Genomic DNA, 17,944 nt, shown 5'->3' on the forward strand with positions numbered 1-17,944 from the left:
TCACAAAGTACTACCGCCCACTATTCCCATGAAGAGAGCTAGTTATGTCTCAGGCAAGATGACTGTGGCCTCCTAAAATTAAATTGGTAAAAGGCAGAGGAATGGTAAGAGACATCACATCTTGAAAGCTCGTGGGCCCAAGTTTTAGAGAAAAAAAAGTAGTTTTTATGTCTAAACTGGAAGGCAAAAAGCATGACAGTTACCTAAGGAGTCAAATGGTTAGAGTACCATAGAGAAATAGACCACCCTTGTATTTAAGAAAGCAGCATGCACAGTATTAGCCTTTTGCTTGGAGTCTAGATTCACCAGTTCCCAGAAGAACAGATACCAGCTAGAGAAACAGTTCAGTCTTTTCTTTTCATCAATTAACAGTTATAGCCTCTAAGCATCAGGTTTAATTGTGATTGGTTCATTGTTATGTACTATGTAGCATGTTCACTGAGGTGTGCTGAAGTTTATGTACCTTCACCTCAAACTGGTATTTCTGGAACAGAGGTTCAGTATCTCAACAATCCATGAGCACGGTCTTACCTAGCTCAGTTTGGACAATGCTAAACATGTGCAAGAATCTAGTACAAAGTAGCGAGTCTTTCAACAGAAGCAATACTCACTTTGGTAAGGTACTCCCTCATCACCTGGATGAAATAAGGCATTGCAAAGTCCATGATGTTATGCCTCCAAGCCAGCTCAAGGACCACATCTGGGTGCAGCAAGTCATAGCATGCAAAGAGAGATGCTGCAAAACACTCCTGTTTGCCTTCCTCCAGGAACCACTGGAGCAGTTTCTCTGCCAGTTCTGCATCTTTGGACTCCGCAGCATACTGCATGGCATCCTACAAGTGAAATGCCATATACTTTAAGAGTTACCACCTGGCCCCTTCAAACTATTTATTTTTCCCCCCTTAGTGAATTCTGCAGACAGGTTTCCCCCAAGTGAGGTAGTCTGGCTGATCCTAAGGCAGGAGAACACCAAATGCTGCCAAGCTGAATGTAATTGGTTTCCAAGTGGGTATTTTTAAATTGAGGCCACTGGTTCCATGCACTAGTGGTCATAACGCCGGCAGTAATTATCTATCATCAACTTATGTCAGTTAAACTAAAGCAGTGGCTCAACTTTTCCAGACTACTGTACTCCTTTCAGGAGGCTATTTTGTGAAACATGAGGGTATGCAAGACTTCACTTAAGTACTTGCTTACAAAACAACCAAACACACCCACCCACAAATACACAAGTGTCACAGCACACTATTACTGAAAAATTGCTCACTTTCATTTTTATCATAAAAATGATTGGAATATATATTGAACTTATTTTTTGGGGTATAGTATATAGAGCAGCATAAACAAGTCATTTTCTGTATGAAGTTTTAGTTTGTACTGACTTGTCTAGTGCTTTTTATGTAGCCTGTTGCAAAAAAGAGGCAAAAAATATCTGCATACTCCCAGGGTTACATGCATCCCTGGTTGAGAACCACTGAACTAAAGCATTTACAGGAGAAGCCAAGAATGACAGCACAGCTTCTGCACGTATTCCATGACTATACAAAAGCATTAGAGTGTCATGGAGATACTCTATTCTACCTAGAATAGGATCATAGAATTCGCTTATAGATTAGCTAAAGAGTTATTGTCTATCAGTATCCATTTTAAAATCAGATTTGGTTTGTCAACTTGACCTTTCAATTAATGGGATTTATAACAATAAAATACCAGTTGCTGGCATTAAAGGAAGCCAGTCAGATGAGATTAAGAGACTTCCTCCAAGAACTACAAATGAAGTCTGTCCAAAACAGATTGTGTTTGGGTGTGAGTAAAGGTTTTAAAAAAAGCAGTAAGCCTCAGCTTCTAGCATCTCACTGCAGCCCCTGTACTGACGTTTTAAAATAGGGATGACTCCAATATGCAAAATCACTAATATCAGTGAGTCTTCAACACAAAACCAGACGTGCCTTAGGCTAGTCTATCATTAGAGTTGATAGGTTTACAGGGTCTTCAAGTGCCTCCTTCTAGAAGGTTTTGCCCCAAAGAAGTTGGCAGAGGCGTAACCATTAGTTCCACCTTTGGTTCAAGTATCAGAAGACAAAGCTGTGTTCAGACTTGTGTATGAGACAAACTAGTGTTTTTTGCTTAAGATATATTATATATAGTGCTTGTGTTGTATCTCCACTGAGTATATAGCTAGCCACATCACATACTGTTTTGCACTTAAGTTTTAATGGAGGCTAGAGCCTCAGTAATGGCACATTGATTCGGCTGCATCAGGGCTCCACATCTTAAGTATGATACAATGCACCTTCAATCTTTTTTTTTTTTTTTAAACCACAGAAAGTGAGACCTACTCCTGCCAAGTGAGCATCCTAATTAGCACTAGTTTGTTATAAGACAACCTATTGGGGGGGAGGGAAGGGAGGAGAGAAGATACATGTGAAAAGGAATTTACTTTTAATGTCATTGTCTTAGATTAGTTCTAATCCTAAATTTGTAGCAGGTTTTGTGAAAGCAGGTGCAATCCACACTGCATGACAGCGCAGAAAGCTCACTGCAGCTTGTTTTGGAGAGGTCTTAGAATTGCCTCTTCCATACCATTAAAAAAAAGGAAAAGTTCAATGTTAACTGACCTTGTAGAGACGATCCTTCTTGCAGAGCTCCACACTCTGTTTCCAACGATTATTACCTTTGTACAAGTAGGCTGCAATACGCCTAAATTCAATCAATTCATGTTTCTCCAAGCGCTGAGCTAGTGTGATGTTATCAAAGTTATCATATGCATCAATAGATGCTCTCAAGCCCTATTTAGAGAAAAATTCTGTTAGCTATCAGAACAGCAAGTAAGTTTCTAAACGCCACTGGAAAAACAAGGCTCTAGAGAAGTATGGCTAGCATGAATTAATTTTGGTTTTGGAGGCTGCCAGTTCTAGGTTACTGCAGTATGGACTTGGCTGCTTTCTAGCTGCTCTGATTAGAAAATTCAGAAGAGAGGTGTTTGCTCCAAAGAAGCCAGTCCCCCACACTTAAAGCCATGATGCTGACTTTGCCTATAGAGGGATTGCTGAAGTACAGAAACATTGATATAAGTGCTAAGTGTCTCATTAGCAGTGGACAAGTTATGCAAACTTGAAGTAACTGGTCTGTTTGCCTTCCTAGTCCACTTAAAACAGAAGCCTGCAACCTCTTACATACAAGGCATTTTATTTTTAAAGAGATCCCCATACAGCGGCACATATAGCGTGCCAAGATATAATGACTCTGTATTCTAATACAGGCTAGAGAAATAACTTTAGAAGGAATCTGCTATTTATGTGCGGGGTGCTTTAGGGTATTTCTACCTATCACTACTTTATCCTGACCTTTGAAATCTTTGGTCATAGCTGCTATTCCTCCAGAAGAGGTAGACTTATCCCCACCCCACCCTACCTTTACATTCCACCCAATACTTTTCAGTCAATTTGAGACCAAGTGAATAATTCTTACAATGCATGAAGCATGGCTGATTAACAAATAGCAGGCATGTGAAGTGAAGGGAGAGTGCATTTGCACACTGGTGTGCAAATGCAAGTGTGTCTGCTCTACTCAGATGCTGTAGGCCTGCTGTAACTCAACTGTATGGGAGACTCACCTGATAATCCTCCTCCTCTGTCAGGAGATTGTTTAGAGCCTCATTGACTCCTTTGTTGTTGTGGTTCTGGACTGAACGCAGGTAAGGCTTAACTAGAGGCAGCTGATTAACCTGGAAGCAAAACAGCAGTAAGGACGTTAGATTAAGAGTACTGCTTTGAAGGAAATTAAATACTCTAGAGAAGCAGGCTCTCCAGTTTAGCACTAGAGACTTATTTTTAAGCCAGCCCAAGAAAGTTTATTATAGCTGCCAGCAGCTCAGATATTTAGGAAAAATTTATCCTTTAATTGCTGGCATGAAAGAGCTAGACAGTCAGGATTTAAGTTTACAGAAGTATTTGGACCTATTTCCCATCACCATATGCTGGGACTGTGGAACAGCCCTATTCCAAGTGATTTGATGAGCACTAGCAGCATGCTTGCTACTGCAAGAGGCAGAGATCTTCTAGACCCCAAAGGCTTCATCTCAGAGGGCAAGGACAAGAATGCACTAAAAAATCCTTAGGAACAGAGTTTAGTGTCTATACCTGATCCATTTATAATGACTATAGCTCACCTTTGAGAAAAAGCTGACTGTCCTGGTATGATCCAGCCGTGGAGATAATACCAGCAGAAGATCATTGATCAACAGAGGTTTGTAGTCCAAATAGAACTGCAGGGCTTTGTAATACAGCTCCACATTGGCCACCTGGATAAAGGAAACACTGATTAGATCAAAGGCTGCCTCTGCATCTGAAAGTTTAACTATGTTGCAGGGAAAGTGAAGTAGAATACCAGATTAAAAAAATAAAAATAAAAAAGTGTCAACTCTGCAAAAGTCTAAATGTCAGATATCTGAGTGCTGGCCATGTACACAGCTGCAATTTGAAATTAAATTTCTCACTTAGATGGCTAGCACTTGTCAGCTTCCTGCTCTGCCTGATTCCAGGAATCTATACAAGATTCAGATCCCAACCTGACTGTACAAAACATTTTACTAGCACAGCTACAGCCTTGAGTTAAGAGGGCGGTGGGGGTGGGGGTGGGGGGAGGGAAGGAGAGAGAAGAGAGTTTGGCTCAGGAAGCCCAGAAGAAGAGAGTTCAGCAGCTTCCTGTTTATTATTTCAGGAGTTTGTTGAACAGGTACTTGAACCTTGTAGCTGTAAGATTAAAGCTCTATCACTTCAATTTTTGCTTTGTAGTAAAAATTTTCCACAAAAAGCTACCTGGGTCCAGTAATTAGATCACAGCTATTTACCTTAGCAATTATGTCTTTGAACTGCCCTTCTTTCCAGGCATCAGTGGGATGGTTCATCATTGTAATTATTGCATTGTCATACTCTTCATACTTGTCATAAAGGAAGACCAGTTCTCCCCAGAGGTGAGCTTGTTCTGCAGCTCTGAGCACCTAGGGATAGGAAAAGGATAATATTAGGAGTTGCATGTTGCTCAACACTTGCCTAGCTGTGTAACAGTTTAATGCAGCAAGATACCTACCTTTGGAATGTTGACTCTGGACCAGAAGAGCTCCAGATGTTCCCTCATCTTCTGAGGTTTGAATTTGGAGTACAAGATAGCCAGTTCTGTGAACATTCCCATGTGAGCACGCTCCAGGCCCAAAGCAGCTTCCAAGAGGGCAATCAGTTCTTCAAAGTAGCCACGATCCTAAGATGAAGATTGCCACGGTTACTGATTGAAAAGGGATGATGTTCAAAGTTCCCTTTGCAGCATAGTAGGGAAAAACAGTGATTTGAAGTTTCAAGTCTGAGACAGGGGTTTCAAGGTTGAGGTTTCTGAGAAGTACTGGCCCTTTTACTTACTCCATTGCACGGTGAAGATGGGTCTCCAGTTTAAACACAGCTCCTTGTTTAAAATGAGCTTGTTTCACTAGTGGTTTAAAAAAAAAATCCTCAAAGGGATGTGTTAAAGTTCCAGGAACGCCAACTGTTACCATGGCACTGAAGGGTAGTGTAGTTGCTGCCATCTCAGATTTTAAGGATCACTATTAACAAATCCTGCAAACAGGGAGCAGCCAATTACTCCCTTAGATCATTAAAACAATCTAACCTGATAATAGCTAATCAGCTCTTCAAGTTCATCTGCATGGATTACTATGTGCAAGCCGCATATCTGTGCAAGGCGGAACTCCTTTCCATCCACACAGGCAAAGCACACCTGTAACAAAAGAACATTTTAGTCAAACTGATGTTAGACACCCAGACTAGTACACCACACGTTACCCAAAATGAATTGGATAACTGCAAGGCTAAAAAAGTTCCTTCTATACATTAGATCGAAGACACTACCAGATGTAGGACAAATAATCAAGGCGCTTGGAAGTATAGACTGGAAGCAGTATCCTCATGCTCCATTAAATGAGATAAGTCTTACTCCTAAGACAAAGGTTCTAAAACGGCCATTGAGGCTCTGACTTCCAAAGTGTGGACCATATCTTGTATATATTACTCTTGTGAAACCTCATCTCCTATTCATGGCTGCATAACATAGCAACTAAGAAATTGCTCATATGGAAGAATACTATTAAGGAAGCATGTTTGTGTATCTTGATATGATCTAGTAGCTGGAAGCATGGCAAGCCAGCATTACATGACCAGCAAGTGCTCTGAAGACTAGTAGTCCAGATTTGTTTAGGAATAAGAGACCATTTCAAGCTAATATGAATCTGACACCTGGGAGAAGGAGCACATATTTTCTATAAGCAGCACCACATACGAAAAGGGATTCTTCAGACTGGGTTGACAGTGTTAAAGATGAGGCAAGATGAACTACCTCCTTCCAGGTCCTGGTGCTGTTGGCTTTGCGGCCACTGTCTACTGCTGCCTGGTACTCTCCAAGATGCACCAAGGTAGATGCCAGGCGGGCAAAGTTAGATACATTGTTGTAGAGCAGCTTTGCTGCATCATACATTCCCTCCTCATAGCAGCGATCTCCAACCTAGAGAGAAAACCAGGATAAACTGAGTTGGACTGATGGGGGCAGGAAAGGATAATGAGCAAACTTTGAAAGCTTGTCCTGTTTTCTTTGAGAGTGTCAGGAAATTTCTGACCTGACAAGGCTATTTGTAAAGGCCTTCCTATTTTATTAGGAACATAAAAGACATACCTGCTGAATGTGGGCATTGTTAGGGCCACTCACAAACTCTTCCAGCTCTGAGAGGCGGTTGGTTTTTGCCAAAGCAAAGATAAGTTCCGTCTCTACATAGGACTCTCTGGCCTTTTTTCTGGCCATTTGCAAGAATTTAACCAGATCCTCCCAGTTACCTTAAATAAACAGAAGAAAAACAAAAAAGTTTCCTATTCCACTCCTTTCATTCTGAATTATTTCCCATTGTCTAAACTATGTTCAAGAGAACAGTCAGTTAATGAGCTGCTCTACAGAAACTGACACACTGAAGAGCCATACTGCCCAGCTGGGACTAGCTGACCCCACATCCAAACAAAATGCGCTAGGTACCATTCCTTGAGTGATCAACTCTTAACATCCATACATCTCTTCTGGATCATGATTACTCAAGAATGAGTTGTGTGCTGTTAGTATTTATAGTTCTAATTTTATGTAGAGATTTGAGAATTTAAGTCAGTGAAAGCACTTTAAAATGGATCCCATGCTGAAACACTGGAACTGAAGACTTCATATATTAGTCATTGCAGACACTAATCAGTATTGTTATATATATTCACTTTGAACTCCTTTGTTAATCTGGCTCAGTCTTCTTGTGTTCTCATTAACAAGACATGCTTAACTACAGAACGGATGAGGACTTCGCTTACTGTTTCTACTAGCTGCTTGAACAACTTCCATGTAAGCAGAGGGATCATCAGCCTTGATATAGGAATCAATGGCTTCCTTCACCAAGTCCTTCTGGAGCTGTGCTCTAGCCAGTTGGCTCCATACAGCTGGTTCATTACATCTCTCTGCAAATTCATAGGCACGGTCCAGGTTGCCAATGTGCTCTATCAGCACCTATGATATTAAAGGTAACATTTTTCAAGTGTGACATTCTAGTCCTTTAATTTTCAAATGCCTAGAGCTCTTCCCCATACCAGAGGAAGAGCAGCAAAAGTACCCCATAGTGATATGAAAGCATGCAACCACATATTCTGGATTTAAAGCAGCCCTTTCAAACTCATCTATAAATGGTTGTGTTTCAGGGTGGGAATGTCTTCCTCTTACTAAGAGGAACAATCTCCTTGGGGCAAAAAGGCAACATTGACGGGTGTTAATTTAACTCATGTAAACTCCCAAGAGATTGGTGTCTGAATTACTTCATTTGGATGCTGAACAATTATGTTACCTACATTCAGATTCAGGATTTGTCTTCCCTTCTGCCCCATTCCCAACTTTCAAGTGCTTGAAAAGAAGCTTTTTCCACAGAATATTTATAACATTGTATTGGTGGTAGGCTGACTAGTTTTATCTACATGTACAGTATGACTTTTCTAGAAAAAAAGTCAACCGGCCACCCTTGAGTTATTTACCTGTTTTTTCTACCTGTTCCTATGAACTGTACACCCTTAGGAAACATGAGCTGGTAGCCATGACTGCATCTCACCTGTATTGCAGAAGTATTAACATCAAATTTCCTGAAGATAGCAAAGGCTTCTTCATATAGCTCATTACTGATGGCTATGTTGGCAATATCTGGGGCATCATAGTTATCCAGACGATTGATATACTCCATTACACGAGTGCGGTCAGCTTTAATGGCAGTCAGGATCAGAAGATTCTGCAGGTTCCTGTAAATGGGATAAGCAGGACAAAAATGGTCTATAAAAAAGGAGGTATTAGGTGCTACCCACTATTTGACCTAAAAATGCCACCATCAGGCAGTGAAGTCCAAAATTAAGGTTTTAAAATGAGTTTTATAGAAGTCTAGTAGATTCGATGGCTTTAGACAGTCTCCTGAAATAGCAAACTGACTAGCCCATTTTTATAGCCAAAATGGAGAGAAGTACAAGATTTAGTTACTTGTTACACTATCAATTCCCTTTCTAATAAAAGGAGTCCGCATTCCTTTGTATTAGTACACTGGCTGCACTACTTCCGTTGTATTCAAAAGTTAAAGTTAAATTAAAATCCTTGAATACCACCATTTAATCACTTCAGTGGCTGCTCACCTTCTCTAGTACACATCACCGAATGCTGCTAGATCAAATTTTGCGTAGCCAAAAAAGAGGATATCCATTTAAAGACTGTATAGAGTGCAGAGCAGTCAGGTATTTCAGAAGTTTAGGGGACAACCTAAAACATCACAAAACACTTCTACTTTTCTTCCAACAGAAGGGGTATCACCTTCCACCTACCTATGCTCGCTGAACACAGAGTTGTCCAAGACTATCTTCTCAAGAAGCTCAATTAGTTCATTGGGCAGATCAGCAGTCATGAAAGCTTTCACAGTAACAGAAACCTCTTCAGGATCCTGCGTTTCAGATAAGGCCGTCTGGACAACCTAATTTTGAAAACATTTGGAAGGAGCAGTTGAAAGGGCTTTTCCTAGTCTTAATTTAGATTCATAAACAAGGGGTTATCAGCCCACTGAGGTAGGACACACATTAAATCAGGAATCTCACAATCAAGCTGAACAAACACTGCAACTTCTTGTTAGAGGATTCTGGCTACCAAAGATTCTTTTCAATCAGTCATGTAGATGGCTTTGAAATATTGATTCACCAGTATTAGTGTGTGATACTGGGCATTTCACAGCCATTTAATAAAGCATACCACTGCACTAGCCTTACAGTATGAGCAGGCTCCCTTAGTTTTAACTATCCCAGATAAGATTCAATTACTTTTACAGATAGCATTGCATTAAAGAGACCAGACAAGTGCTAGTTATACTGGCCCCTGTCCGTGATGAAACAATCTGGACACTATAGAATACGGCGGGCAAAATACGGCCTGCCTAACATTTGTCTGGTCAAGAGATAGCAGCCAAAGTCCTGTGGCACAGCGAGGTGCTCCTGGCTGGCATGTTTCTGCGCACCCCTGGTAGGGGGGCGGGGGGACCACACAGGGGAGGAGGGGGAAGGCAGGTCCATGTGCTGTCCGTCCCCAGCACTGTTCTCACTATGGGGGTGGTGCTTGCAGTTGCAGGCAGCACATGGAGACCCGCTGCCCCCCTCCTCACAAGGGGTATGTAGAGATGTGCTATGGTGCCAGCAGCCAGCTGCTTCTGGGAGTGGTGTGATGATGGGGGAGGGAGAAGAGTCTCGATGTAAGATACGCAACTTCAGCTACAGGAATAGCGTAGCTGAAGTCAGCGCATCTTATTTTGCCTTACCTCCTGTCCTTACAGCATGGGATCGACGACCGCGGCTCCCCCGTCGACTCCACTACCGCTGCTCACCCTGGTGGAGTTCTGGAGTCGACGGGAGCGCGTTTGGGGATCGATATATTGTGTCTGGACGTACCCCTTGTCTACCTGGGAGCGCTTCTGATCTTCCAGCTGTTCAAGCAGCCCATTCATTCCACAAGCATTCCAGGAGGGAGGGGGAAAGCCACTTCACAGGTATTCAAGGGGGAGCGGGAGAGGTGTAACACACCTTTTGAACATACAGGTTCTACAGAGCACCCAGATCACTGCTGCTCCCACAACAGCCCCCCCCCCACCCAGCAAAAGTTATTGCCCATCCCTCGGATAGAAGATAAATTAAAGTAAACTGAAGTAGAGGGGGCTGATGGGGGTGTGTGCGAGCAAGGTATTCTGGAGTCATTCTGAAGTCATACGACACTGGATAACAGCTTTCATTTCTATTTGTAGAACCAGTTACTTTACTGTACCTGATCAATGAGCTGTCGCCTGAATGGACTGTTTTCCTCAAGGACATTTGCCCAAAGTTCTGGATCCTTTCTGCGTACCAAATAGCGAGCCTCACTCTTGAACAAGGAGTTCTCATTGCAAACCTGAAAAAAAGAGAAAGCCATGAACACTGAACACATGTATAGTTAAGGGAACACTTACAATGAGATCCCACCCAACACAAGTTTGGCTTTTTGACATTAATAATGAGCCATACTCAATGGACAATAGTTTCTGAATACAACTAGTGGTTGGCCATCACTAAGTGCCACACAGACGCAAGTTTCGATTCTTACCTAGCCTCTAATCTAAAAGGCTCTCAGCAGACAGGATCTCGTGCAAAGTTACAAGCTTTTCTTGCTTTTGCCCAATAGAAATGTTATGACAACTTCTCATGGTAATATTTCTACTGCTGTCAGAAGCCATGAACTACACAGGCTTCTGACAAATTTCAGACCTAGAAGGGGATTCATTTTGGAGTGGAGAAAATTTAGGTCAGTTTTATTTTATCTGAAGCCTTCACTCAGCTTCATTGTCAAGCTGCACCAGAATGTTTCTATTTTGTAAAATCTTTTGAATTTCACAGAATGTTTCCACAACTATAAGCTTCTAAGTAACTGTTTGAGGGCTACAGTTTTACCTAATGGAAACACTGTGCAGAAGCTTATCAATGATACAGCAGAGGAAGTAAATTCTCACAATGGCTTTGTATTTTCCTACTGATTCTAATTGCACAGTTTGAATCTTGTGACTCAATGTAACCTGGTAACATTTTATCAGCACCAGCTTCAATGGACAACAAAGGTATGTTTTGTTTTCCAAGCCATTTTAATAGGAGCCTAGAGTCCAATCCTTCCTTCCATTACTGCTTAAGCCTAGGCTGGGTACCAAGGTTAGCACTTCCTGACTTTATGGAGTGCCTATAACACCAACTGTTAAAATGGTTCTGGGACTGAAGGCTGACCAGAGCTGGTCTCAAATCATGTAAGTGCAGATAGGAGGGGAGGTTGCCAGGCTCTATCAAGAGGATATGTGCACAGTAGTTAAAGGTTACATTTCATTTCTATGCAGTTCTCACAGCAGTGAGCTGCACAGGTAACAGGTGGCCAAATTAAGATTCCCAGTTCACCCTAGGAAAGGGCCTATGCCCAGAGGTGGGGGGGAGGGAGGAAGAGATCAGTTTGGTGGGGGGGAGGGAGGAAGAGATCAGTTTCTGTAGTAGAAAATTTGGCTGTTGGAAGACAAAAAGCCCTTTGCAGAGCACCTTGGTTAGGAGAAAGCAAGTGTACCACAGAATTCACAACCCAAGGGAGCATGGAACAATCCAAGAAGGGAGCATGGAATAGTCACAATCCATACCTGTCCACTTTCAAGAGCGGAACCCGGAAAACTGTTTCTAAATAAAAACTTGAGTAAACTACTCTTGATTCAGATATTGAATTAATCTATTAAGACCACCACTTTTGTGGCTATATTCTCCCTTCCACACTTTAAGACAGCATGTAAAAACTGGACTCAACTGCTACACAGTGGACACAGCCAAGCCTTTCATGCTGAATCATTAAATTGGTGCACACCTATAGGAAGGTTAATCCCTTAAGGAACCCCACCACATTCCAGCAGGCAGTGATTCCAGGCTGGGACAGGTTATGGAAGTGTGCACTAGAGGGTGCTCCATATGCTGATACTACTCAGCTGTTTCCACCACAGACTTGGCTTGTGCACTGGAGCAAGTGATCAACTGTTGATGAAGTTGAGTTTGTTGAGGCTTATGTTGACCGGCTGGCAGAAGCAATGGGAAGAGCTGGCAAGGGATACATAGTAGAGGGAGTCCATTCCCATTTGGGACTCTGGAAACCAAGACAATCTATCCAAGACTACTAACACTAGAATGAAATGTGTTCAGGGGCCTTTTTCCAATTGCACCTGGTACCTTCTTTTTACTGTGGACCCTAAGACTACTGTAATAGTTTTTATTTAGGGCTATTTAAACAAATGCCACCTCAGCCATTCCATAACTTAAACGTTACATAGCCCAAATCTTGCTAGCTTCAATGGGATTTTAAGTTCAGGCATGTAGGACTTGGCCAGTGTTAGAAAGACTCATGGTTAGAAAGACTCATGGTTAAAAATCTAATCAGAACGTTGGTTACACTAATATTATTGACATTTGAAAACCCACCACCACTCAAACCTCTTAACATTAGACTACAGCAGATTTGTAAATACAAAAGCAAGTTTTGCTAACCTTGATGAGTTCAAGGTCACACTGCCCCCTCTCATAAGCAACACAGGCCAAATGAGGGTCCCTTTTTTCACAGTATTTGCCTACAACACAGCTGTCATAGTATGGGTTCTCCCGGAGAAACCGCTCAGGATTATTGTTACTGTCAATGTAGATTTTAGCCAGAGCATTGTGGGTGGCAGGTTCTTCACAGCCTTCATGAATTCTAGATTCCAGCCATGGCAGCAGCAACTTAAGCCTTTTGGGGAAAATAAAGTTTGTTAAGTTTGCAGACCAAATGTTCTACTAAATATTTCAATTCGATTCCTTAACTTGAGAGGAGTGCCAGCAAACTTTAAGGTCAAGGTTGTTCCCCAGAAAGGCTGTGGTCCCACTATGTTGGTCTCCTGGATCAAATCATTCTAACCTTGACTGATCTACAAAATAACCCATTTAAGGTTTAAAATGCCCCTAAGCTTTTCATTAAGGGGCATGCATACAGACTATTTGGAGTTTCTCTAATCCTTTTAAAGGAAAAAAATCTTGATAGGAAGGACAGAGGGGAGAGACTGGAAGAAACCTAGTCATAGGTCAAATAAAGATAGTGCTTCTGGAGCCATAGGTGCCTCAAGAATGCTTGTTTAGAGTAAAGCCTAACTGATGAAAGCAGTTTCAGTGTACAGGTGATCTGTGCACAGTAAGTCCCTCAGAGGAGAGTTCACTTCAAAAATACTGTACTCATTTAACAAGTTGAGAGTAGGGCATATGGAACATGCTATACATCAACTGGGAAACTGCTGCAAAGTGTAATGTTAAAGCGGCTGTACTGGGAGAGGACAGAGTCAGAAAAGGATTGATAACTCAGGAAGCAGCAAGGGTAGATGAACACAAGTACATCAGAATAGTTTAAACCCAAAGTTTAAAATAGGGGAAGCTAGAGCAAAAACTTGAGGTGGTAGGAAAAAAAATTAAAAACAGTAGGAAAAGAGCTTTAGTAACTGACTTTTGGGTTTATGACTACTGTAACCTTCTGCTTAGGTTAAGGACAGAATTAACCAGACCACAGATATTTTCAGTAGGGTAAGATAGGAGCAAAATGAACTTTGCAAGTGTTAAGAATGGCAAGGTTTATTAGGAGAGAAGAGAGAGTCATTTACGCTTTAAGTTTAAATGATATAGTGAAAGGATACTTCATGGATTCCATACTTCTAGTATTGTAGAAGTAGTTTGTGGAAGTTTTCAGAACAAGATGTTTTGGCAAATTCTTGGTTGTGATTAGGATTTGAGCCTAGTGGACACTTAATTTTATAGCTAGTGCACCCTGTATGATTAGTTTCCTGGTCCCACTACTTACAGGAAAAAAAAAGGCAGCAAAACCCAAGTCCTTCAGCTGACAGACAATGCTCTGCGATGGCTTTTTAGGCTTTCCTGTTAGAAAGATTTCTTTTCTTCCCTGAATTTGAGGAAGTGGGAGAGAGGAACCACATTGTCTCAACATTTGCAATATCTTGCCCCTTCTCCATTCCTGTTCTATTAAGCTAGTCAAAGTCAGTGTGTTTTCACACATACATTCCCCTGATCGCTACATGTATACTTCCCTACAATTAGCTATTTGTTCTAGTCAAGCATGGTGTCAAAACTCAAGTCTAGACATGGGGTTGTTTCTTTTCTTCCATTACACAAGGCTGAGTGATCTTCCTGATCCCATATTCATGAATGGGACAAAAAAAGTGAGCTATTCATATTTGAAGACTGCCATATATGGTCTGAATTATCAATGAATGTGATACTGTGACACCCTCTTACATGCTGTACTCATGTGTCTGAAACTCCACATGCAGAATTCCTTTGCTTACTCAAGAGAACTGCCCCACATTAGTGAGCATTAATTCCTTTCATGATTTTTACTTTGATCTTTCAAAATGGGATTGACTTAGAGCAACGGATGCAACTCTGGTATACCAAGGGGGAAGCCTTTTACTGGAACAAAATGGAATGACTGTTTATACCAAGTACCTTTATATTCTATTCTTACCTATTTCTTTTTTCCACTTCAGCCACCAGCTCATCAGTTGAGAACTGGCCTCGAACCACCATGATCAAGTTCTTAATAACATCTTCAGAACAATCCACATCAAGAAGCCCTCCAATCACTGCTGGTATACGGCTTGGATTCACCTAGAATAAACCACCATAAGAATGGTTTCTGGACTATGCCATAACTGGAGGGATTTTTAAAAAAAAACAATTCTTTAATGTTTAGAAATGTAGGAAACAGGACTACCTTAGTTAGTTGTCTGATGTGTTCTTAAGTGAGACTTAGCAAGTACAAGTTAATCCATCACTAAATTGGTGTTAACCAGCAATATTCTACAAAGCTCACCAAAAGACTAGTCATAGTTACCTGAGACTGACCCCTTCTCCCCCCAAAATCTAATCAGGAACATACTTTAGTGACAAACTTCCCCAGCCTAAGTGCTGGTGAAATAGCATTCCTTGGTTTCATATATCAGAGTGATCAATAAGCCTAAATTGCTATAGCAATAAGAGAGAGAGAGAGAGAGAGAGAATTAGGTAACACTTTGTTGAATTCTTGGTGTTTCATTCTGCTCTACTAGCCAATAAGAAGATTTTAAGTCTTATGGGGCTGAACCACTTCTGAACTACAGAGCCTCAGGTAAACCAAAGCTCCCACTATACAGGCTGGACCCTTTCTCGGAGTTTATTCTTTAGAAGAGATTGTATTTTACCTTCTGAACATAGATCTCTATGTACTTCTGCAGGTTGTTGCGGTATAAGTAGAGAACCAGGTCATGAACAAAGTCAAATCTATCACAAACAATGATCAGAGGAAGCTGGTCTGTGAGCTTGGCCTCCTGTATGTTTGGGGGGAGGGAAATGGAAAGGAGTTGAAAAGGAAGAAAAACAAAAAAACCCAAACACATAAGTCACTATCTTTACAAATTATGCGGGGATGTGAGCAGAGAGCCTTAACTGTTTTCCTAATTTAGGACCAGCAAAAGGCTACCATTCAGAAAAATGCTGACTCTAAATTGACTGCAGTCTGATCCTTTGATACAATTAAAGAGCCCATCATAGACAGCCAAATGAGGTGCATTTCTACTTTAAAGGGCAAGGGTTTTTTTGGTTTTTAAAGTAAAGTAGTTACTAGCAAATCCTGGATGCACTTAGATATCTACCTTTAGGAGGTCTTGGCTGAGAGGGGATGCTCAGCACTTTGAGAGTCAGGCCCCTTAAAGGAGTCTCAAGTTGGACACCCAGAATCACTTAAAACAGGGTTAAGAATCTGGAAGCCAAAAGTTCAAGCAAGAAAGAACATGCACCTGGGCCAAGCTGCATAAATGTCACTTCCCCCCCCCCCCTCATAGAATGGCCAGTAAAAAGCCTGATTTGATTAATAAGGTGAGTCAGTGGAAGTAAGTTCCCCCTGAAACTTGGGCAAGCATAACACAACAAACATCCTTGAGTTCTGCTAAAAAGGATCTGGGGGTTAAAGCAGATCACAAATTGAATATGAGCTACCTTGATGCAATTGCAAAAAAACTACAAACGCCATTCTTGGGTGTAATGACAGAAGAGCGGCATGTAAGACATGGAGAGAGTTGTCCTGCTATACTTGGCACTGGTGAAGCCTGGGCTGGAAGATCATGCCCAAAATTGGACAGTGAACTTTAGGAAAGGTGGACAAATCCAAGAACGTCCAGGGGCAAGCAAAAAATATAGTCAGGAGGTCTAGAAGATCTGGACTTCTGAGGAAAGTTTACTTTTCTACTATTACTATTCTAGCCAACAGTCAGGAAAATTACCTTGAGAAAATTCTTCACTCGTTCAGGGTTATAGCAGTTACTTTCACGGCAGATCCTTTCTACCTCCTTAATTTGACCCGTCTTGCAGGCTGCCTGGATATATTTGAAGTGGACATCTGGATCCTGGCTGAAGTTCACAATAGAACCCAGGAAATAAAACAATCCTAGAAAGAAGCAGAGGTTACCTATTTATAGCTATGAAGATTTAGAGTTCAACTCATCACCTAGATAAGGAGTTGTATGCTTTGATAATTTAGTCTGAATAAGGAAGAAAGCCACTGATAAGTGGTGAGACAGGACAGGTGAATTTAAATAGTCCCACAATAGTCTCAAAGGAAAGCTGCCAACAGGAATACTCAGACTGTCAGCTATGCATATGGTTGCCTTCCTCCACCCAGATATGTACATCTCCAGGAGAGCATCATAATAACTAGGTGTCTTCTGCAAAACAGTTGCAAGCACCAGACTACAGTAAATCTAAGGCTTGGTTCAAACTGAAAGACTGAGTACTAGTAAGCCAGTCAACTCTCCTTCCATCTCAAAACAGATTGAAAGCAAGTACCTTCCTCAGAACATAAGGGCACCTCACCTTCATAACTTTTAAAAGATTCAAAAAGCTCCACGAGAGACTGGGTGCCAAGCTGCTCATGGTATTTAGAAGCTACTTGCACACAGAGCTGTAGGTTTTGTCGGATGTTGGCCGATAGCATAGCACGCAGACATTCCACAGAGTCCTCAACTGACAGAGAGCCAAAGAAGTTTACAAGCCACTAAGAACAAAAGTTAAAATGGTTTTAGAAGTTGTATACACCTCGCTGAACAGCAGGGGAAGTAGTAATTATATTCTGCATGGATGGCAGGTGGAAACATATGTACTTGTCTCAGATGTGCCACAGGAGGGAGTGTGTACTTGGAAGAATTCGGGAATGACAATAGTGCTGTTTAACCCTCCTAAAAATTAAGGATAGCAACAAGGAGTCTGCTACACATGACCCCATAGTTCATTAAGTCAAATATTCTGTTTTGAACACCCATGTGATTTTGTTGTGGGCAAGAATTAGTTTCACCAGGTAGGCGTTTTTGCTGCCAAGAGATTGATTTCAGGTTTAGAATGGCTACTGGCAATGTAGACTGAGTTTAATCATTCAAAGTTTTCCTCAAGTTAATTACAGATGTATGGCTGAACACCTACTGGCCAGTCACTGAAGCTTCTCATTTGAGCTCGTCTAGGGCAGTGACTCCCAACCTTTCCAGACTACTGTGCCCCTTTCAGGAGTCTGATTTGTCTTGCACACCCCAAGTTTCACCTCACTTAAAAGCTACTTGCTTAACACCCCTCCCCTGCAAATCAGACAAAAAAATATAGACGTGTCACAGCACACTATTACCGAAAAATTGCTTACCTTCTCATTTTTACCATATTATAATAAATCAATTGGAATGTAAATATTGTACTTACATTTCAGTGTATAGTATATA

At 41.4% G+C, this 17,944-nt stretch overlaps 1 protein-coding gene across 5 annotated transcripts in view; it reads right to left on the reverse strand.

The window, feature by feature from the left end:
* The window catches only part of CLTCL1 (clathrin heavy chain like 1), a 59,289-nt gene that overhangs the window by 10,152 nt on the left and 31,193 nt on the right, over positions 1-17,944 (reverse strand). For all 5 annotated transcript variants that reach the window (XM_065568372.1, XM_008168780.4, XM_065568371.1 and 2 more), the window contains exons 13-30: positions 17,055-17,235; positions 16,466-16,629; positions 15,389-15,514; positions 14,674-14,816; positions 12,663-12,897; positions 10,396-10,518; positions 8,919-9,064; positions 8,168-8,351; positions 7,386-7,578; positions 6,718-6,875; positions 6,385-6,549; positions 5,662-5,769; positions 5,092-5,259; positions 4,853-5,002; positions 4,172-4,303; positions 3,617-3,727; positions 2,619-2,789; positions 612-833 (exon numbers count right to left, since the gene is read on the reverse strand). In XM_065568372.1, the coding sequence (XP_065424444.1) occupies positions 612-833; positions 2,619-2,789; positions 3,617-3,727; positions 4,172-4,303; positions 4,853-5,002; positions 5,092-5,259; positions 5,662-5,769; positions 6,385-6,549; positions 6,718-6,875; positions 7,386-7,578; positions 8,168-8,351; positions 8,919-9,064; positions 10,396-10,518; positions 12,663-12,897; positions 14,674-14,816; positions 15,389-15,514; positions 16,466-16,629; positions 17,055-17,235 (2,880 nt within the window). The remainder of the gene's footprint in view (positions 1-611; positions 834-2,618; positions 2,790-3,616; positions 3,728-4,171; positions 4,304-4,852; positions 5,003-5,091; positions 5,260-5,661; positions 5,770-6,384; positions 6,550-6,717; positions 6,876-7,385; positions 7,579-8,167; positions 8,352-8,918; positions 9,065-10,395; positions 10,519-12,662; positions 12,898-14,673; positions 14,817-15,388; positions 15,515-16,465; positions 16,630-17,054; positions 17,236-17,944) is intronic.

This window comes from Chrysemys picta, chromosome 15 (genome assembly GCF_011386835.1).
Source record: "Chrysemys picta bellii isolate R12L10 chromosome 15, ASM1138683v2, whole genome shotgun sequence".
In the NCBI taxonomy this organism is placed as follows: Eukaryota; Metazoa; Chordata; order Testudines; family Emydidae; genus Chrysemys; species Chrysemys picta.